At 48.2% G+C, this 24,903-nt stretch overlaps 1 protein-coding gene across 2 annotated transcripts in view; it reads left to right on the top strand.

Annotated features, from left to right (window-relative positions):
• The window catches only part of fhl3b (four and a half LIM domains 3b), a 29,082-nt gene extending 11,446 nt beyond the window's left edge, over positions 1-17,636 (top strand). For both annotated transcript variants that reach the window (XM_066669366.1, XM_066669365.1), the window contains 5 exons: positions 7,640-7,802; positions 9,217-9,391; positions 13,532-13,701; positions 16,557-16,743; positions 17,396-17,636. In XM_066669366.1, the coding sequence (XP_066525463.1) occupies positions 7,647-7,802; positions 9,217-9,391; positions 13,532-13,701; positions 16,557-16,743; positions 17,396-17,544 (837 nt within the window). In that variant the 5' untranslated portion in view covers positions 7,640-7,646 and the 3' untranslated portion in view covers positions 17,545-17,636. The remainder of the gene's footprint in view (positions 1-7,639; positions 7,803-9,216; positions 9,392-13,531; positions 13,702-16,556; positions 16,744-17,395) is intronic.
• The last annotated feature ends 7,267 nt before the right edge of the window (positions 17,637-24,903 follow it).

Below are 24,903 nucleotides of genomic sequence, written 5' to 3'. Positions count from 1 at the left end.
AATGGCTAATGCTTAAAGAATGGAGGTCTGTCGGCGATGACGCTAACCAGGGTCTTGCACATTAGCGCGCTGGGGTGAAGCATGGCTCTGAAATATGTGTCTGTTTAGTGTGAATAGTTGACAAAATCATTAGTATATAAGACTTCTGAAGAGATCAGATCGTTCAGGTATTTAGCTTAACCTTCAAAAGATGCTAACAGGAATTTCCAGGTGCAAGGCAACATTTTAGCAGGAGCTTATTTCTAAGATGATAGGAAGCTAGCAATAATTACTCTGTTTTGATGTAAGTAATTCCTTTGAAATATGTACATTTGCTTATATTCAATAGTCCTGACTCGGCATATCACATGAGGATGCTAACAAAGCTGTTAGCATGATGCTATGAGTAAAACAACTGCAGTCAGTCTGTCTACACTGGTTAATACTGGTCTGATGCTGGTTTAGCTGGTCACCCATCATGGTCAGGCTGGTAGTTGGGAATATCAGTATTGTTTTGGCTGGTGCTACGCTAATCTGTGCTGTTTTCATCTAGCAGGAAAGCTAACGTGGCTCTAAGCTTTCATTTCTCTTCGTTCTCGTGAGGCAGCGAAAAGATTCTAACCCAGATCTGGCCTTTGTCCACCTTCCCATGGCCCACTGGTCACAGGCATTGACGACACTTGAGCAGACTCTGACAGAGGTCACTATTTGGGCCACTGTTTGGATCACGTCCAGTTTGCCAGCATCTACATTTTTTCAGTGGTGCTGCATGCTATCTGGGTCTGGAGTGATGCAGGTCCATCCAGTACAAAACTAATCATTCAACACCAACAACCTGACCTCACTCGTGTTTATGTGGCTGCAATTAGACAACCTGCATCCCAGGTGTACACTTAATACTAACTCTAACCAGTGCGTAGTATAGTTACAAACACTGAATTTGAGTGTACTGAAATATCCACAGTGCACGCTCAGACCCACTTGATTTCTGAGTACGGTAATGACAGACACTATTGTCCCAATGGAAAACTTTGGGTGCTTTTGTCCCAATTAGTGCCCCACTCCCTCCATAGTGCACCTCACAGATTATAAAACTACTACACTCAGTCAGTGCACTAAATTGTACTGTGCACTACACAGTGTGGAGAGAGGTATTTAAGTTTCAGTTTCTGAAAAATTAGTGTTGCATCTACAGTTGTCATAGCAACAATTCATCACGTCCTGTTAATAATTTGGTGTGCTCGCCTGCTGTAGTCACTCATTTAAGGTAAGTACATAGTATATACTGTTATAAGTGTGTGGTATACTGGCTGTATACTGAGACTCCTCGTGACAAAGAGGTGGAGTACGCCTTTAAGCAATGCAGCCCTGTGTTGTGTGACTAGTCGGTGAGGTCATTTTTAGTTTTATTTGCCCTGTGTCATCCCTGGAGACCCTATAAACGATAATGGGACCCAGTCAGGAACATGCTGTTGTTGGACATGAATAGAGCAAGGCCCTGACGGCACCAGGCAGAGACGCAGTGCTGTGTTACAGTGTTGTGGAGGTTAAGTTGATTAGCTCGTGCCCACACATTCCTGTGGGAGCTCCTGGAATGGCATAGTTTTGTGGCTTTGAAACAGGATGCCAGCAAACAAACAGGCAAGTTTGGAATGATCGGTGAAACACTTGCTCATTCTCAGCTACAGTGTATAGAAATGTTTACTATTACAGGCTGTAGCCCATCTGTTGCTCTGCATACTGTGTTTCCCCTACTTTCCCCCTGTTCTTCCTGTGAGTGTTGTGCTGGTGTAGAGTGGATCAGACACAGCAGTGCTGCTGGAGTTTTTAAATCCTATGTCCACTCTCTGTCCACTCTGTGAGACACTCCTCCATCGTGGGTCCACCTTGTAGATGTAGAGTCAGAGACTCTTGTTGCTGTACAGTTGTGTTGGCCATGCTCTAGTCATTAGTGGACACAGGTTGATAGACAAAGGCTGAGGTCAGAAAATGACTCAAAATAATGATCCTGATTAGTTCAGGATCAGAAGCTCACTCCACAGTTCAGGAGGGTTTTAAAAAAAGGATCGAGTTAATGTATTCTCCTTTTTTTACCTCACTAGTTGGAGCTGGGAAGGACACCCAAGCTGAGTGTGTTCCAGTGAAACGTTCGGAAAACCCTCTTCTTGTTTTCATTGTCAGCTTGTTTCTCGTTAGCATTGTTAGCGATATCCGTTGATTTCAGTGCATTGCTTGTTGTTTTACACTTCTAAACAACATGGAAACACGTCCACATTCACTGTGTTTATCACTGATTCAATGAGCCACAAATAGATAACTGTAACTATAACCCTAACCCTAACTGAATAACACACACTGCTCTACACACTGCTGAGGTGTAGGCAGCCATCTTGGATTCCGATCTCAGGGTTGGTGAGGCTCTGTCGCTATCAGATTTGCGCCGCTGCCCGATTTGGAGGGCGCATATGTGCAGGACATCATACACTCTGCTGACAGCTCAGATATTTTTCTCATTTCTTCTTTGAGTATAATTGTAAAGAGATATGACCCTTTGGTTTGAACGTCATGTGTGTCCCTCTCATCGGTGATGGTCATGTTTCATTTAAACAAAAGAGAATTCCTAAAACGAGGTTTAAAACTGTAAAGGACAGTGAGGAAAGGCTAACACTTATGTGTATTGAAAGTTACTCACACATGAAGATAAAGCTCTTCATTCTTTGAAAAACTGTCTCTGCTGCTATAAGCTACATGCGTGAGGGTCTGTGCATGCGCCGTCCAAATCGAGCAGGTCGTGCAAATCGAGTCGCCACAAGGCTCCCGTGACTTTCCGTGTAGGAAATCCTAATTTCCTAAATGTAACTCCTAAATCCCTACATCCAAGTTCTGATGGAATGCAGTGTTAGAACGAAGTAAAGTAAGAACATCTCATAACATCTCCAAAGCAGTAACTTTACAGAAGAAGGAAAAACCTTATTCGCTTTCAATAGAAGTCAGTGTAAACAGATTTTATTTAGAGTAATTTTGGAGCGTTTCTATTGGTTCCTTGGTCATGAAATCTTCACACAGTGTGAATGACAGCTGCTGTGTTCAAAGGACACAGTAAATTAAACATCCACAAACACAGAGATGCAGGTTTTTCATTGGACAGAGATGTGTGTCCAGTGTAAAAGTGCCTACTTGACTGATCGACATCATTCGGGATAACGGGGGGACATCAGATCTCAGGACAAGCAGAGGTCCTTGTGTAAGTCGTGGGATATAAATAACATTTATGGCTGCTCCTAGGCTGGGTCTGTGTCTTCTCTTTCCTGTGGTCAGATGTCAGAGAGTGGACAGCGGTAGACTAAACAGGGCTATTGTGAGGACAGTAGGATTATGAGTGTTAGGATTATAATAACACCGGTACCCCACTCACAGAGCTTTATTTATACAGATATAAGGCTAGTGTCCTTTACCCAAAAGGACGATGGCACTCAGATCTGTCTCCACACTGCCAGCCAGAGGGACACAGAACAAATGCCAAGAGCTCAGAAAAAAAAACACACGCAGCCAGAGAGTGTCCGGGTCATCATTCGTGAGAGTGTCCAGAAGCTGAAAGCCCTGAGAGATCTGTCTGTCTCCAGAAGAGACACTGTGTAAATTATTGTCAACCGAGGGACACTCAATGATAGTAGGACACTCTCGGGAGAGAGAGAGAGACCTTCAGCTTTCATCTCTTTGCTCTGGATCCTGAATTGGGCAGTGGTCTCAGTGGTGTCCCCTACAATTGGACATCACCCATCCATCCCCAGACATGTCTCAGCTGTCCGAGCCCAGGAGTCCACCCCAGCACAACTGAGGACGTTTTCTCTCAGCGAATAAAGTGGCCAGTGAGCGTCAGTAGAAGGGGGGTGTTTCTAATAAAGTGGCCGGTGAGCGTCAGTAGAAGGGGGGTGTTTCTAATAAAGTGGCCAGTGAGCGTCAGTAGAAGGGGGGTGTTTCTAATAAAGTGGCCAGTGAGCGTCAGTAGAAGGGGGGTGTTTCTAATAAAGTGGCCAGTGAGCGTCAGTAGAAGGGGGGTGTTTCTAATAAAGTGGCCAGTGAGCATCAGTAAAAGGGGGGTGTTTCTAATAAAGTGGCCAGTGAGTGTCAGTAGAAGGGGGTGTTTCTAATAAAGTGGCCCCAGTACCATGTCCAGTTCTGAGGAGCATTTTTATCACCAGCTGTAGGACGTGAAGGGGACAGAGGAAGGAAGGAAGGCCATTGTTACAGTGGTCCTCCAGGAAGAGGCTGCTTCTGGCGTGGAGCAGTGTGGAGAGCTCAGACTCTGAGCCTTGGGTCCATATGAGGCTCGTGTTTATGAGAGGAGGAGGAGATATGAGCTGTGGCTTGGACGGCTGGGACATTCTTTCTGGACAATAGATAAAAACACAGCGTCCACTGTTTGTGTTCGCATGAGTGAGACAGCGAGAGTGTCCTGACCCTCTGTCCAAAGCCTGGACATCTGCGTCAGTGGACCGTCCTGGCCTTTCCACGCAGGAGCACATTATATGTGAGATATATTTGTCCTATATTTAGCACCGTTAAGCCAAAACATTAAAGCTTCCTCCACTTTCCACACTGACTGCCCATAGACTGTTGTTGCTCTGCATACTTTGTTAGCCCCCACCTCCCCCTGTTTTTCAGCGCTCAGGACCCCCACAGAGCAGGTGTGATGTGGTGGTGGATCATTCTCAGTGCTGCAGTGACACTGACGTGGTGGTGGTGTGTTAGTGTGTGTTGTGCTGGTGTAGAGTGGATCAGACACAGCAGTGCTGCTGGAGTTTTTAAACCCTGTGTCCACTCTCTGTCCACTCTGTGAGACACTCCTCCCTCGTTGGTCCACCTTGTAGATGTAGAGTCAGAGACAGTAGCTCATCTGTCGCTGCACAGTGTGTGCTGGTCGTCCTCTAGTCCTTCATCAGTGACACAGGACGCTGTCGGCTGGGTGTTGTTGGTCAGTGGACTGTTCTCAGTCCAGACTCTGAGGGGTTTAAACTCCAGCAGCACTGCTGTGTCTGATCCACTCTACACCAGCACAACACACACTAACACACCACCACCACGTCAGTGTCACTGCAGCGCTGAGAATGATCCACCACCACATCACACCTGCTCTGTGGGGGTCCTGAGCGCTGAGGAACAGAGGGGAAATGGGTCTTTACCAGTGTCTTCAAAACAGTCACAAGATCCATGTCCCTGAGCCCCTGAGAAAGAGAGAGAGAGAGAGAGCGAGAGAGAGAGAGCGAGCGAGAGAGAGGTCAGCAGTGAGAACAGTGTGACTCTCTCATCTAAAGTTCGTGTGAATGGCTTTTTCTGTCTCACTGTTGTTTTTTCTCCATCAGATCATCTGATACTCACAGAGAACTCCCACCGCGCACACACACACACACACACACACACACAACACAGAGAACCCTGCACATGAGTTTTAGATGAAGAGGGCGGAGTAATGTGTGTGGGGGAGTGGTCTGTTAAAATGACAGACAGGAGCTGAGTGTAAACACTGGTGCGGTGGGGCGATGTCCTCAGGCTAAATAAAAGTTTCTCAAAATTCATGATCTTTATGTTTTACACTTCATCTGTACGAGACACAGTGGTACCGAGGGTGGAGTCACTGCTCTATAGCGCCAGGGTCTCTGGGTCCTGGGATTGATCTCTGTCTCAGGTCCTGCCTGGATCTCCCTGAATCTGCCCCAACACCCATTCAGGGTGCTCTCTCATGCTCCTGGCTCTGGCACCAAAGCTGGGTGCCATGTCAGGGTGGGCTTCCGGAAAAAACCTGTACTAGGTCTAATATGCTAGTGGGTGTTCCGCCTTGGAGACCCTCTTCAGGAACAGCAGAGAGAGAGAGAGAGAGAGAGAGAACATCTCTGCTAATTAGAACATGTGGCTAGACACAGGTCTAATGTGTTTACGGAGCCCCAGTGTCTGTAAATGAGTAAAGCAAAACAAAAAAAAAAGTGTCTCGGTCCTGAATGCTAGGCTTTCTCTCTCTCTGTTCACAAAAACACAAACCGAGATGAAGTTGTTGCTCCGTTCCTGCTCTTTAAGTGGGTAATATTGACTTGTTTCTGCTGTTTCAAATCACTTGAGGTGGCAATGTCTCCAAATTTGGGAGAGTGTTACCTGTATGAAAGTAAACGCAGACTGAAAATGCTACAAAACTAAACAACTTTAGTTACAAATGAGCTTCTGTGGCGGCACGGTGGTGCAGCAGGTAGTGTCGCAGTCACACAGCTCCAGGGGCCTGGAGGTTGTGGGTTTGATTCCCGCTCCGGATGACTGTCTGTGAGGAGTGTGGTGTGTTCTCTCTGTGTCTGCGTGGGTTTCCTCCGGATGACTGTCTGTGAGGAGTGTGGTGTGTTCTCCTTGTGTCTGCGTGGGTTTCCTCTGGGTGCGCTGGTTTCCTCCCACAGTCCAAAAACACACGTTGGTAGGTGGATTGGCGACCCAAAAGTGTCTGTAGGTGTGTGTGTGTGTTGCCCTGTGAAGGACTGGTGCCCCCTCCAGGCGGTGTTCCTGCCTTGCGCCCAAGGTAGGCTCTGGACCCACCACGACCCTGAACTGGATAAGTGCTTACAGATAATGAATGAATGAATGAATGAATGAGCTTCTGTGATGATTCAAACAGTTCCTACAGACAAGTTACACTTCAGCTGCATACAAACAGTCAATTTTCCCCTTAAACACACTGTTCCATCTTAAAAGACACAGAGCTGCTGAATGTAAACAAACCAGAGAGAACTGCAGTTGCCCACAATCATAGATATTCTCTTTAACTCTCTCGCTCTCCCACTCCCTTTGTATCACTCTATGACACTCACTCACTCCCTCTGTCTCTCTGACACTCTCTCTGGACACTGATTGTAGGAGGCTAGTCTCTCTCTCTCTCTCTCTCTCTTTCTCTCTCTCTCTCTCTCTCTCTCTCTTTCTCTCTCTCTCTCTCTCTCTCTGTGTCTAAGTGGACAGTGATGTGTTGTGTGTTTGATTCTGAGAGTTGCTCTCGGACTGAAGAGCTTTCGAGCCTCAGACACTCGAGGGTTTTCTAAACTGTGAAGAGCCGTAAACATCTTCTCCTCCATTGATTGTCTTTCTTCGCCTTCATTAGGAAATGACAGAGTGTGTGGTGAAGTGGAGTCTCAGATAACTTCATCTACACTACGTAGTGCGTGACGTAGTTTGGAACAGAGACTAGTTTACGTGCTGCGCCTGGAAATAAACGAATACAACGTATTAAAAATGTCTCTCCTGGGAGAGAGTTTTTCAAGAAGCATCTGTATATTCCCTAATCTCGAGTTTTTCCACCTCTTCGCGCGCTCTGCGACGTCCAAACAGATGTGTGAGGAAATCTCCCGCCGTGAACTTGCTGCTGTAGTGACACTGTGTCCTGGTGTTTAATCTGTGTGGAGTGTCCATGTTCTCCCTGTGTCTGTGTGGGTTTCCTCTGGGACTTCCTGTTTCCTCCCACAGTCCAGAAACATGGAGGTCAGGTGAATTGGCTTCTCTAATAACAGTCTGGTGTGAGTTAATAAATATCTGTGTGTGAGAGAGTGTGTGTGCCCCGATATGGATCTGTGCTCTATCCCAATACTCACTCTCTCTCTCTCTCTCTCTCTCTCTCTCTCTCTGTGTTCTTCAGGTTGAAGATGAGTGAGCAGTTCCACTGTGAGAACTGTAAAGACTCTCTCTATGGGAGGAAGTATATTCAGGTGGATGGTGTTCCTCACTGTGTTCCCTGTTACGATCAACACTTCGCCAACATCTGCCAGGGCTGTAAGGAGCTGATCGGACACAACTCCCAGGTCAGAGACTCCTGTTCTCCTACACATTCACGACAGATGATTTCTGACCCTGACTGTGTGTGTGTGTGTGATTGTGCATGTACGTCCACATATTCCTCCTCCTCCTCCTCTAGGGGCCTGTTTTGTGGAGCTTGGCACTTAGTGGGGAGAGTGACCTCTGGAGACAGAATGTAGATCACTGACCCCAAACACAGCATTGACTGGGTGTGCATGCATGAGTGTGTGTGTGTGTGTGTTGAGGAGGGTGGGGGAGCAGCCGCCGGCGCCACACAAACACACAGCTCTGAGTTATGGAGCTGCAGAGACACATTTACAGTAAATGAAACATACTGTTTGCTTTGGCCTGGTTTACAGCTCTCTTCCGTTCTGTCTGAGTGTGTCCCCACGTCCCTGTCCCTCTTCCCGCCTTAATTTGTCTCTCTGGGTACACCCGCCCCTCCCTCTACTCTTTGGGAGTGACAGTTTCTGGACTCGAGCTGTGTCTCTAACTGTGGGCTCTCTGTTTGTGGCGGAGCCCTGTAACAGGGGCTGTTTTGTCTCACTCTGTCTCACTACTCCTAGTCCTTCATTCGTTTCTGTGTGGAGTGTGAAGCAGAGAGCCCCTCGAGGTACCACCACTTTCACAACAAACCCGCTTTTCGAAGAGGACTCTGTCCACACAGAGAGACAGGGACGTGTCTGAATTCACAGGACACAAATGTCCATGCTCTTAAACCAAACATGTCCTGAGTGATTGACTGTGTCTCACTATGTCCCCTAAGGCATGACCTTTGAGCCCCCAGACGGCACTGCATGAGAAACCGACAATAACCAGAGTGGTCTGCATGCACTAACACAGAACCAGGCCCCTGGACCCCTGAGGGACTCTAGAGGAAATTAGAGACGATCCTGGAGGAACAGGGAGGCCTTGCCCTTAAGTGAGGGAGTGCAGTGCACCCTAAAGATTCCAAATACACAACCATTAAATTAGCAAAGGTGGGATGTGAACTGGGTCCAGGTTCCATCGCAGGTCAATGCTCTCCCAACTGAGCAAACTCACTTCTGCATGTTCTGCAGGGCGCGAGGTAACCCCTCACATAAAGGCAAGCATGCCCTCTTCCTCCAGGTTGGAGTTTCCTTCACCTGGGATGTCTCTAGCTTCAGAGTTACTTTCAGTCCGTGGGTGGATCTGTGGTACATAAGCAGCCCGGTGCTGCTCCCCATGACAGGGAGCATTTCACAGCATCTAGAAATGCGTACTGAAACTGTAATACACAAGAAGAACCACATATTTTGACTCTTTTCGGAAACTCAGAAACGTCTTCAGAAAGACAATACTATTTCCTCATTCTTCAAATACTGAAGTCTGATAGTGTGTGTCTCTATGTGTCTCTGTAGGAGCTGTACATTTATGTCTCTGTCCTTCTCCCTATAGGAGCTGTACTATGATGACCGACACTTCCATGAGGAGTGTTTCCGCTGCTCTGGCTGCAAACGTTCTCTCGCTGAGGAACCCTTCACATGTCAGGACGAGGTGCTGCTGTGTAATGATTGTTACTGCAGTGAGTTCTCCTCCAGATGTGTGGCCTGCAACAAGATCGTAATGCCAGGTACCCACTGTCCACTTCCGTATTTAGTAGAGCAAAAATGCACAGTCCATTCACTGATGGTACTCTATGTTAGATACATTTTGTATCCAGGTCTTTGACTGTTACTGAAATTTGAGTCTATGTCAAGTCTCTGAGGTGGGAGTCTGAGTCGAGTCTTGAGTTTCTGAGGTGGGAGACAGAGTCGAGTCTTGAGTCTCTGAGGTGGGAGACAGAGTTGAGTCTCGAGTCTCTGAGGTGGGAGACAGAGTTGAGTCTCGAGTCTCTGAGGTCGGAGTCTGAGTCGAGTCTTGAGTCTCTGAGGTGGGAGACAGAGTTGAGTCTCTGAGGTGGGAGTCTGAGCCAAGTCTCGAGTCTCTGAGGTGGGAGTCTGAGCCAAGTCTCGAGTCTCTGAGGTGTGAGCCTGAGCTGGGTCTTGAGTCTCTGAGGTGTGAGCCTGAGCTGAGTCTTGACTCTCTGAGGTGTGAGCCTGAGTCGAGTCTTGAGTCTCTGAGGTGGGAGCCTGAGTCAAGTCTCGAGTCTCTGAGGTGGGAGACAGAGTTGAGTCTCTGAGGTGGGAGTCTGAGCTGAGTCTTGACTCTCTGAGGTGGGAGTTTGGGTTGAGTCTTGAGTCTCTGAGGTGGGAGTCTGAGCTGAGTCTTGAGTCTCTGAGGTAGGAATCTGAGTTGAGTCTTGAGTCTCTGAGGTGGGAGTCTGAGTACAGTCTTGAGTCTCTGAGGTGGGAGTCTGAGTTGAGTCTTGAGTCTCTGAGGTGGGAGTCTGAGTACAATCTTGAGTCTCTGAGGTGGGAGTCTGAGTAGAGTCTTGAGTCTCTGATGTGGGAGTCTGAGTTCAGTCTTGAGTCTCTGAGGTGGGAGTCTGAGTACAGTCTTGAGTCTCTGAGGTGGGAGTCTGAGTTGAGTCTTGAGTCTCTGAGGTGGGAGTCTGAGTACAATCTTGAGTCTCTGAGGTGGGAGTCTGAGTACAATCTTGAGTCTCTGAGGTGGCAGTCTGAGTAGAGTCTTGAGTCTCTGAGGTGGGAGTCTGAGTTCAGTCTTGAGTCTCTGAGGTGGGAGTCTGAGTACAGTCTTGAGTCTCTGAGGTGGGAGTCTGAGTTGAGTCTTGAGTCTCTGAGGTGGGAGTCTGAGTTGAGTCTTGAGTCTCTGAGGTGGGAGTCTGAGTTGAGTCTTGAGTCTCTGAGGTGGGAGTCTGAGTACAGTCTTGAGTCTCTGAGGTGGGAGTCTGAGTTGAGTCTTGAGCCTCTGAGGTGGGAGTCTGAGTACAGTCTTGAATCTCTGAGGTGGGAGTCTGAGTACAGTCTTGAGTCTCTGAGGTGGGAGTCTGAGTTGAGTCTTGAGTCTCTGAGGTGGGAGTCTGAGTTGAGTCTTGAGTCTCTGAGGTGGGAGTCTGAGTACAGTCTTGAGTCTCTGAGGTGGGAGTCTGAGTTGAGTCTTGAGTCTCTGAGGTGGGAGTCTGAGTTGAGTCTTGAGTCTCTGAGGTAGGAGTCTGAGTTGAGTCTTGAGTCTCTGAGGTGGGAGTCTGAGTTGAGTCTTGAGTCTCTGAGGTGGGAGTCTGAGTTGAGTCTTGAGTCTCTGAGGTGGGAGTCTGAGTTGAGTCTTGAGTCTCTGAGGTGGGAGTCTGAGTTGAGTCTTGAGTCTCTGAGGTAGGAATCTGAGTTGAGTCTTGAGTCTCTGAGGTGGGAGTCTGAGTTGAGTCTTGAGTCTCTGAGGTGGGAGTCTGAGTTGAGTCTTGAGTCTCTGAGGTGGGAGTCTGAGTTGAGTCTTGAGTCTCTGAGGTGGGAGTCTGAGCTGAATCTTGAGTCTCTGAGGTGGGAGTCTGAGTCTTGTATTTAGGTGTTGGGGTTGTAAGAGTGTAACACCGGGCTGGGTGTGTCAGGGTGTGTGTTGGTTAATGTGTGTGTGTGTGAGAGAGAGAGAGAGAGAGAGAGAGACAGATGTGCCTGTGATCAGAGCTGAAGCTCCTGCAGGGCATCAATCAGCTTCAGGTTACCTGCACAGGTAGTGTGAGTTCAAATCCACCTGTGCAACCCCCGCCCACATATACATTCTTCTGGCAGGCTCTGACCTCACCCAGCGTTTCCTCTGAACTCAGAGACAATGAAACATTGCTGCAAGGAATTAATGGCATCCAACCACGATATAAGGTCAGCTATTGATGTTGGAGGATTGGTTCTGGATCTCAAACACCACTCACTCCAACTCATCCCCAGTTTCATCCTCAGAAAGGCTAAACGGACGCTGGACTCGTGTTTATGTGAGAGCACAACGACGAGGTTAAATGCAGCAAAACAGACACAATGAGCGCAGAGAAATAAGAGCACTGAGTAAAAACTGAGACAACGAGAACAGAGAAGAGAGAGAACAGAGTGAAAACGGCTCAAAACCAGAGCTTCTGCTCCTCCCGCCTCACTGCTGTGCGCTCGGGGTCGGGGTGAACAGCGAGCGGCTCATTATCATTTAAAGGAACAGGGGGTGAAAGTGGTCGTTCTGAACAGGGCTGTTTACACAGAGGTATGGTTAGCACTATATCTGACACTGCTCCAGGACTGTTATCAAATGACGACTCTTGTCCTGTCTAACCGGTCCTGCTGAGTCAGGTAAGGCAGGGGGAGCAGGGGAAGACTGTAAACAGTCACCAGACCAGCTCCCAATCTGCACTCTCTGAAACCTCTGTGAGAGTAGTGAAGGGGAACCGTGGAAGATCTAGGCTTCAAGCTTCAAAGACCAGGACAAAACTGTCCATACTCTGCTCAGAAAAACATAGACAAGCCCACCTGAGAGCACACGACCCTTCTACTGTACAGCTGTACATTTCTATAAGACTTGTGTATTTCTCATTCTAAACCTCTCTCTCTCTCTCTCTCTCTCTCTCTCACACACACACTCCCATCTCTCTTTCTCATGCTCAAGGTTTCATTATTTGACAATGCAAAATTACATTTGTATTGTCAAAGTATTAAACAACATCACAAAATGGTGGTGCAGCAGGTAGCGTCTCTGTCACAGCTCCAGGGACCTGGAGGTTGTGGGTTTGAGTCCCGGGTGACTGTCTGTGAGGAGTGTGGTGTGTTCTCCCTGTGTCTGTGTGGGTTTCCTCCGGGTGACTGTCTGTGAGGAGTGTGGTGTGTTCACCCTGTGTCTGCGTGGGTTTCCTCCAGGTGACTGTCTGTGAGGAGTGTGGTGTGTTCACCCTGTGTCTGCGTGGGTTTCCTCCAGGTGACTGTCTGTGAGGAGTGTGGTGTGTTCACCCTGTGTCTGCGTGGGTTTCCTCCAGGTGATTGTCTGTGAGGAGTGTGGTGTGTTCACTCTGTGTCTGCGTGGGTTTCCTCCGGGTGACTGTCTGTGAGGAGTGTGGTGTGTTCTCTCTGTGTCTGCGTGGGTTTCCTCCAGGTGACTGTCTGTGAGGAGTGTGGTGTGTTCTCTCTGTGTCTGCGTGGATTTCCTCCAGGTGACTGTCTGTGAGGAGTGTGGTGTGTTCTCCCTGTGTCTGCGTGGGTTTCCTCTGGGTGACTGTCTGTGAGGAGTGTGGTGTGTTCTCTCTGTGTCTGCGTGGGTTTCCTCCGGGTGACTGTCTGTGAGGAGTGTGGTGTGTTCTCCCTGTGTCTGCGTGGGTTTCCTCCGGGTGACTGTCTGTGAGGAGTGTAATGTGTTCTCTCTGTGTCTGTGTGGGTTTTCTCCGGGTGACTGTCTGTGAGGAGTGTGGTGTGTTCTCTCTGTGTCTGCGTGGGTTTCCTCCAGGTGACTGTCTGTGAGGAGTGTGATGTGTTTTCTCTGTGTCTGCGTGGGTTTCCTCCGGGTGACTGTCTGTGAGGAGTGTGGTGTGTTCTCTCTGTGTCTGCGTGGGTTTCCTCCGGGTGACTGTCTGTGAGGAGTGTGGTGTGTTCTCTCTGTGTCTGCGTGGGTTTCCTCCAGGTGCTCCGGTTTTCTTCCACAGTCCAAAAACTCACGTTGGTAGGTATATTGGCGACTCAAAAGTGTGAGTGTGTGTGTGTGAATGTATGAGTGTGTCTGCTGGCGCCCCCTCCAGGGTGTGTTCTCGCCTTGCGCCCAAGGATTCTGGCTAGGTTCCGGACCCACCGCGACCTTGAACTGGATAAGGCTTACAGAAAATCAATGAATGAATCTCTTTTGCTTTCTCTCTCAGGCTCGAGGAAGCTGGAGTACGGAGGGAGTGTGTGGCACGAGGAGTGTTTTGTGTGCCGTGTGTGTGAGAAGTCGCTGGGTTCTCATGCCTTCATTCCTGACAAGGATGAGTACTACTGTGTCCCCTGCTACGAGAAACGCTTCGCTCCACGCTGCACACACTGCAAACAGGTACGTCACATACTCGAACACTGCTGTGGGGAGTTTGATTGCACACAGCCATGAAAGCGGCTGCGTGGTCAGCTGCAGAGCAACATCTAGTCTCCACAGAAAACAGCACTGACTGACAGAATGGAGTCACAGCTACACAAGGTCACCATAGTCAATGCCAACGGTCCGCTAGAGAGGTGTACACCTCGCCCCCATCCATCCAACACCAGCCCTGCTTTGGTCTGTGGGGGGCCTTCACATCTCTCTTGCCGAAGGTTAGCACTAGGAATATTTTAGTAACAGGTGCTCTTATGCTAGAAGGATTGTCCAAATACTTTAGATAAACAAGTATTTTAAGACGTGGGCTAAACATTTGAGAAGTGGGCTTGCAGGACTGGCTGGAGAATTGGGTGCTTGGGGGAGTGAAGGAACTGCACTGTCTCCTCCCTCAACATCCACGACTGATGGGCCCTTGAGCAAGACACCTAACCCCCAACTGCTCCCTAGCAGTCAAGGTGGTTACTCACCATTCTTGAAGTGTGTGTGTGTGTGTGTGTGTTTGCCAGGAAGTCTCTGGGTACAGTAGCTGCTCCTCTCATGGGCCGCTTACTAACAGATCATTGCCTTCACCACAAAGTAAACACAGCCTTGCTATCTTCACATTGGCTTTCTTTGGGGTCAGTTTGACCTGGGCAAGTTAAACCTCCTGAAAATGTCTAGAACTAAAATTGCGGACCACTTAAACAGCCTTTAAAAATAAAACATCACCCCCTCCCCCATGCCGTGTGAACTCTCAGCGGTCCTGGCACTCCTACAGCTAGGGTTATGGGAATTAAGAGCCTTAGAGCACAGAAAACCTGCATGTTATCGTGACCACATTGTCATCCACAAGAAGTGAAACTAACATATCTCTGATGTGTTTTATACAGCTGAAACAGCCCGGGGTCAAACTGACCCCACAGGGTCCTGATAATGTACACATATTCTCATATCAATGTTATGTCTACCAGGATTACCCACTAAATCAGGAAAGGTTGCTAAATATGAAGCAGAAAATATGATGCCACAGACAGTAAAGCGCCAAAATGGGGTCAAATTGACCCCAAAGAAAACAGGAGGGTTTCTCTCCCTCTCAACTCTCTCCAGCCCTTTAAACCAATCAACACATCTGTGGCGGGTGTTCCTCACTGAGCTAAGGCTGAAAACAGCTCAGGGCCAGAACCGAACCAGGGCTTCTCATCATTGGAGGAGATGGTGCACAGGCTTGGGCCACAAGCCTCTGCAATTTTAGAGACTAGATTATTGTTTACATTACGCTGAGAAAGTGTTTCTAACACGGCGGTTGTGTAGAAGGTTTATTATTAATATTAACCACGATGCAGTCCTGCTTCTGTCCAAATGTTATTGTCTCTCTGCAGGTGCTCCTTCTCTGTTTAGTGGCTCAGGTCCAAAAAGAAGTGTCCGTGTTATTTGGGGAAAGTTTTGGCAGACGGTCAGTAATCTGTCTGCTCCATTACAGCGTGCAGGACGACGGGAGTGGACAGCGTCTCTTGGATTCAGAATTTCAGGGCTGTTTTAGTGCTTCCACGTCTTTACTTCCAACACCATAGAGTCATTTACATTGACGTTTAAGGCATTTAACAGATGCTTTTAACCAGAGCGGCTTAGAAAAGTGCTTCACTGTCTGCTCAGGAGATGTCCTTAGCTGGTTTGTATTGACCAGGATCCAAAAGACACCTCGGGCTTAGATGCTGCCAAATACAAGTCAGTAGGGAGACTTAGATACACACAGCTCACATACAACACTTTTGCCCAATAAATGTCAAATAAAGAAATACATGAGTTCAATCGTGAGCCTTTAATAAATTAAAGATAAGTGCTGAATTTCATGAATGTTTACAATTTTAGGGAAACTGTAGTTATCTCTGGTTTATTTAGGTTCAGAAGCTCTGCGTCTTTGAAGGTGGAACGGTATGTTTAAGGGTAAAATCAACTGTTTGTACGTGACTGAAGTGTAACTTGTCTGTAAGCCTTTATTCATGGTTTGAATTACAACAGGGACTCATTAATAACTCGAGTTGTTTAGTTTTGTAGCACTTTCGTTCTGCGTTTACTTTCATGCAGTTAGCGCTCTCCTGAATAGAGAGTCAGTTCCACCTTAAATAATCCCAAAACTTAGTCGGTATTACCCACCTATGGAGCAGGAATAGTGCAATATTCTCTTCTGAGTTCATGCTTTTAGTTTGGCGTCTCCAGATTCTGTTTCTGTGCCATGACCAGAGAAAGAGAAAGCCTAGCATACCGGGCCGAGACCCTTTGTTTTTTACCCATTGACAGAAACTGGGGCTTCGTAAATACATTGCACCTGTTTTGAGCACAAACTGGAGAGCAGCAAAGAGTGAGGAACCATCCTTAGAATTTTAAAACAAGTGTTTTATGATTACAATTGTGAACATCTCCTTTAAGTCCTCTTGAAAGTGATGGTCTTCAGTTGGGATTCTGAAGTGACTCTGCCGTTCCGGACCCCCAGGGGAAGGTTATTCCACCGCTCGGGTGCCAGGACAGAGCAGGGTCTTGACACCCCTCTTCTTGCATCTTGAAAGAAAGTGTGTCGAGCCGAGCTGTACCTCAAAGTTTGAATAGCTCTTGGTACAGATTGGGTTTAGACCATGCCCGTCAAGTCCAGAGGGGCGGGTCCATTTCCGGCTTTACAGGCCAGTGTCAGGGTTCTGAATCTGATGCTGCAGCTACAGGAGGCATGTGGAGGGAGTTGTAGCTCTGTGTGAAGTCCAAGAAAAATTTCCCCTAGTGCACAATAATGTATACCTTCATCTTACGGTATCTTTATTGATTATTGATTACTGATCATTGATCAGGTGCTGCTGCAGGGGGGTGTGACGTACCGAGACGAGCCGTGGCACCGAGAGTGCTTTGTGTGCTCTGAGTGCGAGGCTCCTCTAGCCGGGCAGCCCTTCACCTCTCAGGGAGAGAAGCCGTACTGTGTGAAGTGCTACAGCTCCCTCTACGCGCAGAAGTGCGCCTTCTGCAACAAGGCCATCACAGGTCAGTCATCACACTCCCGTTTACCTCCACACTCTGCTCAAACCACACCAAACCAACGCTCCTGGGTTTGTCCTCCTTTTATAACCACTCTGGGTTAGGTTTATAATAAATACCACTGTTTTAAACCTCAGGGGTCCCTCAGAGGGCAGGTGTTGTTTGGGTGGAGGATCGTTCTCAGCTCTTATTTCAGAGCCATGTGAACGACCACGTGAACAAACACCTGTTGTTTAACGTAAACGTAGGCGACTAAGGGGAATTCCACTTTATTTCTTCAAAATATTTCACTGATACGTAAATAAAGCCTTTCTCATTTCTCTCCCTGTGTTCTCTCTGTTTACTTCTGTTTAATCCTGCTCTCTCTCTCTCTCTCTCTCTCTCTCTCTTTTTCTCCCCTGTGCTTTCCCTCTTTTCATATTCTCTCTCTATCTTCTTTACTTTCTTTTTCACTCCATCCCTTCTATTTTCACTTTTCTGCTTTTCTCATTCTTTCTCTCTCCTCCTCCCACCCTCTCTTTCTTTTCCCATCTGTTCTTTCCCTCTTTTCATTTTCACTTTCCCTCTCTTTCTCTCTCTTCTTTACTTTCCTTTTGATTTTATTCCTATTTTCTGCTCTCTCTCTCTCTCTCTCTCTCTCTCTCTCTCTCTCTCTCAGGGTTTGGAGATGGGAAGTACATCTCCTTCGAGGATCGTCAGTGGCATCAGTCGTGTTTTAAATGTTCCGGCTGCTCCGTCTCTCTGGTTGGAGCCGGGTTTTATCCGAGTGGAGTGAAGATCCTCTGCAAGGACTGCATCAGCAACTAAAACACACAGCTTCGGTCTCTGCAGAACTGACCCAGGGTCAGTGGCCAGCCGTCAGCCTCAGAGCCTGTTTCCACCCTGCTTTATTGTGTGTGTGTGTGAGATATCCGGAGTGAATTCAGATCAACTCGGACCAGATTCTGTTCACACTCTTCACTAAAACACGTTCCCGGTGACCACACAAGACTCATACACACACACACACACACACAGACACACACAACCTTTCCTCACCCCTACAGTAGACATGGTCCCTCCCTGTGAGAAACACCCTGTCAGATGTGGGCCGACAGCATCTGCTCCAGCGCAGGAGACGACTGTGGTCAGCAGTGCTGCTATTGTCCAGGGATTCACGCACAAGGGAAGGCACATTGCGTGACTGTGTGCAGATTGTATACAGACGACACCCTCCATCTACTCCCCTTGTATTAAGAGCTGTCAGCCTCCAAACACATCTGTGGTGTATTCACACCTGGCTTTCCTTGACGCTGAGTTAAATCCATCGCCACAGACACATCGCAGTGCGGGGTGTAAACAGGCTCCCTGTGTTTCACGTCACAGACATATATCTTCTGTCATATTTTGCTGCATTTTAACTGAATCTGCTTTGCTGTTACAAAAACACACATAGGGAACACAGCACTGAGCAGAGGCCGTAAACGCTTCACTGCTGGTCATTGTTTGTAAGGAATGACCGTGTCATAAGCTTCTCATCAGAACTGACACAAGCCCAACACATCCACTACGCTGTCGTTTGTTGTAAAAGCTGCTTCGTCTCAGAAAGCGTTGAGTCTGAAGCTGACACTGGTTGGTAAATGATGAAGGATGACTTTCTATAATGTGGTAAACGTTCCTCGAACCCTGAATCATACGCCGCCATAACCACATCTACACCATGACAGCTTCAGACCGGCTGTAGATTAGGGCCCTGACAGAGGCAGAGGTGGGTAACTATTAGTTACATTTACTCAAAATAAACAAGAGGTCCTCTAGAAATTAATTGGATATTTTTTACTCACTTTGTGGCTGACTGTTGTGTGTGTGTGTGTGTGTGTGTGTCAGGTTTGTGTCACACTGTGGGGACTTGCCTTCCTTCTGGAGACCCCCAGTGTGTACATGGTTAAGTGAAGTTTGGGTTAGATTTAGGGTTAAGGTTAAGATAGTAGTACTTAAGGAACAAGTCAATGGTAATTCTCCACAAAATGAATAGAAGTCTATGTAATGTCCCACAATTCACATAAACAAACCAGTGTGTGTGTGTGTTATATTCAGGTCAGTTCTCTTAAACGTATTCACGCAGAGCTTTAAACAATACACAACGACGTCATTTTCACAGCGCAGATCTCAGTAAGCGTGAGGCACAGAAACACACCATTGTCCCGATTCAGGTCACGATGCAGCAGGACATTTACATTTCTACAAAGCCTGAGTCGACCCGGAATGTGGTTCGAGCTGAGATCCCGCAGAAACAGACTGTACCCCACTATTTTACCATCAACACTGTTCTAAATCGAAGCTCAGGAGACGTGTGACTAACAGAGCTGTGCTAGGGTTGACGTCTGGTTCCATCGGCCACCACTGTGCACTGGTCTTGAGTTAAGGTTCTTCACAGTTAAACCCCTCTGCACACGTTTGGTTGCATTCTAACCACGACTGGATCAGTCAGAAATAATAAACAGGTGGAATGCCCCTTTTAACATGCACTGCTTTGATTGCTATCGCTGCTTCGTGATCTTCATTTACTCCAGAACAGTGGCACTAGTATTTTGTCTTGAAGTCTTTGACTTGCTTATCGCACCCTCAGTGATGTGACACACACATATATCTATATATTTATCCTGTTATGTATTATCTATCAAAACATGCGCCACCTTAAATAACACCTTAAAACTGACCGTCTTAAAACCAAATGCTGATGTTGAGAGTATCATGTCATCTATAAGCCTGCTGTACCTAGACAGCCCAATGGTTCTGGCCCTGGTCTGGACCACACCCTGTTGACATAGGAATTGGTGACCATGGGACACACACACACACACACACACACAGTCAGGGCCAGAAGGTGGGCTAGAAGTGAGCAGGCTTAACACGAGGGCCACCTCTGGTTCACATGCAGTTTGCTGACACAGACAGCGCTGCATCTTTGCCAGATGTGGCCCACATCTGGAAGTTATCTGAGTATGCAGCTGTTCTGTTTTTTTATTCTGTAATGATTACAGTGTTTAATAAAGTGCCTTGCTCTTTCCTTCATTTCGTGTGTGTGTGTTTATTCCTCTGAACCGAAGCACAGTCCAGTAGCACTGACGCTCTGCAGCAGCTGTACGTGAGCCTGAGGGCACCATGCTCAGTGCCAACAGTCAGCCAGAGGGGTATAAAGCCCTCAGCCTTGGCCTGTGGAGCAGGGGAACGGTGTTCTCTGGAGGAACAAAGCCCTGGGACGAGCTGAAGTGGGGTTTGTGATTCAGAACTGACCCGACATCAGCACCCGACCTCACTGATGTTTACCAGTCTGAACACCATCAAATCCTCACAGCAAACCCAGCCTAAAGCCTTCTCTCTGTCACCGTGGTTCTACCCTCAAGGGTAAACACTAAGTACCTTTAGAAACATAAATACTGTGTCCTATATTAAAGAGAAGGGAGCAAATCTAACTCCACCCTCATGTTTTTTTTTTCATTCAAGACGTTCTGCATCTTTTAAGGTGGAATGTTGTGTTTGAGTAAGAAGTCTACTGTTGTTAGTACGCGGCTGAAGTGTAACTCGTCTAAGGTTTTTGAATCCCCACAGAAACTCATTAGTAACTCGAGTTGTTTGGTTTTGTGGCACTTTCAGTCTGCGTTTACTTTGTTACACAGTTAGCTACAGTCTCGCAAATTTAGAGTCAGGTCCACCTTAAGTAAGGCATCCGAAAGAGCAAATAGGAACAGGAATAGGGCAACATCCTCACCTCTTTCCATGATTTTCAACCTGCGGAGGTCTCTCCTCTGTTCAAATGCCTCCAGATTGTCGTTTCTCTGCCGTGGTTCAGTCAGCGACGCAGTGAGAAAACGCCTGAGCCAGTTTGGACCACACTCTTTGTTTGTTTCCCATTCACAGAGCCAGGGTTCTGTACAAACACCGGACCTTTTTACAGCGCTCAAACAGAGCGGAGACCAAACAAATGGGGACCAAACATGCTCTGAATATTATTATTATTGTATTCATTTTTATTAGAATCATAATCATGGGTTTTATCTGTAGATTTTAAAGTTGTGTTGATTTCACAGGACTTTATATGACGTTGTTTTATTTGACACAGTTGTTTAATGAAAGATTACGCATTGTTACCCCTCAGTCCTTCTGTAGAGGAGAACGTAATGGAACTTCAGGGAACACGACTGGACTTTAACACCACTGCTGCACATTTTAAAGTACCTCCATATACTCTGGAACCTGTGGTATAAATTTAGCATGACCAGAGTCTCGCAGCTAACATCTGTGCTTCCTTAGTGTTGTATAAACCCAGTCACGGCTCTGTGACTCCGGGATGCTCACATCTGATAAAAGCTGACGGACGAAGCGCAGTGTTCTCGGGGGGGTGGGGGTGTCCTGGTCCTGGTCCAGATGTTCTGTTCTCCAGATGCCCCTCTGCCGGATTCCTTGCCCTAAAAAGGGTGTCCGAGGCCGAGTCGTGGCTCTGAGGCGAGTGGCGAGTGTGGCACCTCACTGAGCTGGATAAATGAGGTCCGTAGAGGAAGCGGAAAACACCCGGAGCATTAATATTCCTCACTGTCTCCGTTAAACTCTGTTAGTGTAATTCATACACACTGAAAATACCATCCGCCCCTCACTCCCACTGACAGTCCAGTGAACAGTTTTACACACTCACCCAGTCACACACACACTCACCCAGTCACTCACACACTCACCCAGTCACTCACACACTCACACCTGTGGACAGTTTCACACACTCACCCAGTCACTCACACACTCACACCTGTGGACAGTTTCACACACTCACCCAGTCACACACACACACACACCTGTGGACAGTTTCACACTCACCCAGTCACTCACACTCACACCTGTGGACAGTTTCACACACTCACCCAGTCACTCACACATTCACCCAGTCATTCACTCACACACACCTGTGGACAGTTTCACACACTCACACCTGTGGACAGTTTCACACACTCACCCAGTCACTCACACATTCACCCAGTCATTCACTCACACACACCTGTGGACAGTTTCACACACTCACACACTCACACCTGTGGACAGTTTCACACACTCACCCAGTCACTCACACATTCACCCAGTCATTCACTCACACACACCTGTGGACAGTTTCACACACTCACCCAGTCACTCACACATTCACCCAGTCATTCACTCACTCACACCTGTGGACAGTTTCACACACTCACCCAGTCACTCACACACTCACCCTGTCACTCACACCTGTGGACAGTTTCACACACTCACACACACACCTGTGGACAGTTTCACACACTCACCCAGTCACTCACATGTGTGGACAGTTTCACACTCACCCAGTTACTCACACACTTACACTGTCACTCACACCTGTGGACAGTTTCACACACTCACCCTGTCACTCACACCTGTGGACAGTTTCACACACTCACCCTGTCACTCACACCTGTGGACAGTTTCACACACTCACCCAGTCACTCACACCTGTGGACAGTTTCACACACTCACCATGTCACTCACACTGTCACTCACACACTCACCCTGTCACACACACCTGTGGACAGTTTCACACACTCACCCTGTCACACACACCTGTGGACAGTTTCACACACTCACCCTGTCACTCACACTGTCACTCACACACTCACCCTGTCACACACACCTGTGGACAGTTTCACACACTCACATATTCTCTGCTAGTTCATTTCCTCACACTTATGAACAAGTGTTTTACTGAGTTTAGTTATTTCATTGCCGGGTCTTTGGGGTTGTGTTCAGTATTAGACCCCCTCTGCCCCTGGTCATGGGCTGGTCAGAGAAGGCCCGATGTGAGGCGTACAGAACTGTTCTGGTACTGATCTGAGGTCCAACCGGCTCCTCCTCTGAGCTGAGCTGGACGAGGGTCAGTGTGCTGGGCTTTACTGGGTGAATTCTCATGACTCTGTGAGACTCTGCTGACCCCGGGCAGTGAGATAGTAACGAGAGCGGGGCTTCTCTGCTCCTCTGGGACTTGGGTCCCATCAAAGACGCGAACCGTCTCTCTGGGCCAATGGAGCGGTCAGAAACGAGCTCAGCTGGAGGGCGAGTCTCAGACCCAGAGGAATAAACATTTCAACGTGCAGAGATCAGTTTTTCCCAAATACAGAACAACAGTCTAAACCCAAAAGCTAAAACCACACCGCGGTTAATCCACAGATCTCCAAATATCAGCCACAAGATTAAAAACATGGACAGGTGCAGGGATAACACTGAGTGTCTGGATATAGTGGCATACAATGTGTGAGTGTGTGAAACTGTCCACAGGTGTGCGAGTGTGTGAGTGACTGGGTGAGTGTGTGAAACTGTCCACAGGTGTGAGTGACTGGGTGAGTGTGTGAAATTGTCCACAGGTGTGAGTGTGTGAGTGATTGGGTGAGTGTGTGAAACCGTCCACAGGTGTGAGTGTGTGAGTGACTGGGTGAGTGTGTGAAACCGTCCACAGGTGTGAGTGTGTGAGTGACTGGATGAGTGTGTGAAACCGTCCACAGGTGTGAGTGTGTGAGTGACTGGGTGAGTGTGTGAAACCGTCCACAGGTGTGAGTGTGAGTGACTGGGTGAGTGTGTGAAACCGTCCACAGGTGTGAGTGTGTGAGTGACTGGGTGAGTGTGTGAAACCGTCCACAGGTGTGAGTGTGTGAGTGACTGGGTGAGTGTGTGAAACCGTCCACAGGTGTGAGTGTGTGAGTGACTGGGTGAGTGTGTGAAACCGTCCACAGGTGTGAGTGTGTGAGTGACTGGGTGAGTGTGTGAAACCGTCCACAGGTGTGAGTGTGTGAGTGACTGGGTGAGTGTGTGAAACCGTCCACAGGTGTGAGTGTGTGAGTGACTGGGTGAGTGTGTGAAACCGTCCACAGGTGTGAGTGACTGGGTGAGTGTGTGAAACCGTCCACAGGTGTGAGTGTGTGAGTGACTGGGTGAGTGTGTGAAACCGTCCACAGGTGTGAGTGTGTGAGTGACTGGGTGAGTGTGTGAAACCGTCCACAGGTGTGAGTGTGTGAGTGACTGGGTGAGTGTGTGAAACCGTCCACAGGTGTGAGTGTGTGAGTGACTGGGTGAGTGTGTGAAACCGTCCACAGGTGTGAGTGTGTGAGTGACTGGGTGAGTGTGTGAAACCGTCCACAGGTGTGAGTGTGTGAGTGACTGGGTGAGTGTGTGAAACCGTCCACAGGTGTGAGTGTGTGAGTGACTGGGTGAGTGTGTGAAACCGTCCACAGGTGTGAGTGTGTGAGTGACTGGGTGAGTGTGTGAAACCGTCCACAGGTGTGAGTGTGTGAGTGACTGGGTGAGTGTGTGAAACCGTCCACAGGTGTGAGTGTGTGAGTGACTGGGTGAGTGTGTGAAACCGTCCACAGGTGTGAGTGTGTGAGTGACTGGGTGAGTGTGTGAAACCGTCCACAGGTGTGAGTGTGTGAGTGACTGGGTGAGTGTGTGAAACCGTCCACAGGTGTGAGTGTGTGAGTGACTGGGTGAGTGTGTGAAACCGTCCACAGGTGTGAGTGTGTGAGTGACTGGGTGAGTGTGTGAAACCGTCCACAGGTGTGAGTGTGTGAGTGACTGGGTGAGTGTGTGAAACTGTCCACAGGTGTGAGTGTGTGAGTGTGTGAGTGACTGGGTGAGTGTGTGAAACCGTCCACAGGTGTGAGTGTGTGAGTGACTGGGTGAGTGTGTGAAACTGTCCACAGGTGTGTGTGTGTGAGTGACTGGGTGAGTGTGTGAAACTGTCCACAGGTGTGAGTGTGTGAGTGTGTGAGTGACTGGGTGAGTGTGTGAAACCGTCCACAGGTGTGAGTGTGTGAGTGACTGGGTGAGTGTGTGAAACTGTCCACAGGTGTGAGTGTGTGAGTGACTGGGTGAGTGTGTGAAACTGTCCACAGGTGTGAGTGTGTGAGTGACTGGGTGAGTGTGTGAAACTGTCCACAGGTGTGAGTGTGTGAGTGACTGGGTGAGTGTGTGACACTGTCCACAGGTGTGAGTGTGTGAGTGAAAGACACTGTGTCTGTGGAGCACTGTAGTGCAGTGCCATGTAGTGGTGGTTAAAGATGTTGCAGCAATTAAACCATTTCAAAGTGTGAGGCCAAAAGTTTAGAAACACCTGGTAATCCTCAGAAATCAAAAGTTTCT

The sequence above is a fragment of the Hoplias malabaricus genome, chromosome 4 (genome assembly GCF_029633855.1).
Source record: "Hoplias malabaricus isolate fHopMal1 chromosome 4, fHopMal1.hap1, whole genome shotgun sequence".
Classification (NCBI taxonomy): domain Eukaryota; kingdom Metazoa; phylum Chordata; class Actinopteri; order Characiformes; family Erythrinidae; genus Hoplias; species Hoplias malabaricus.
Note: the sequence above shows the minus strand (reverse complement) of the source record. Positions and strands in the feature narration are given on the sequence as shown.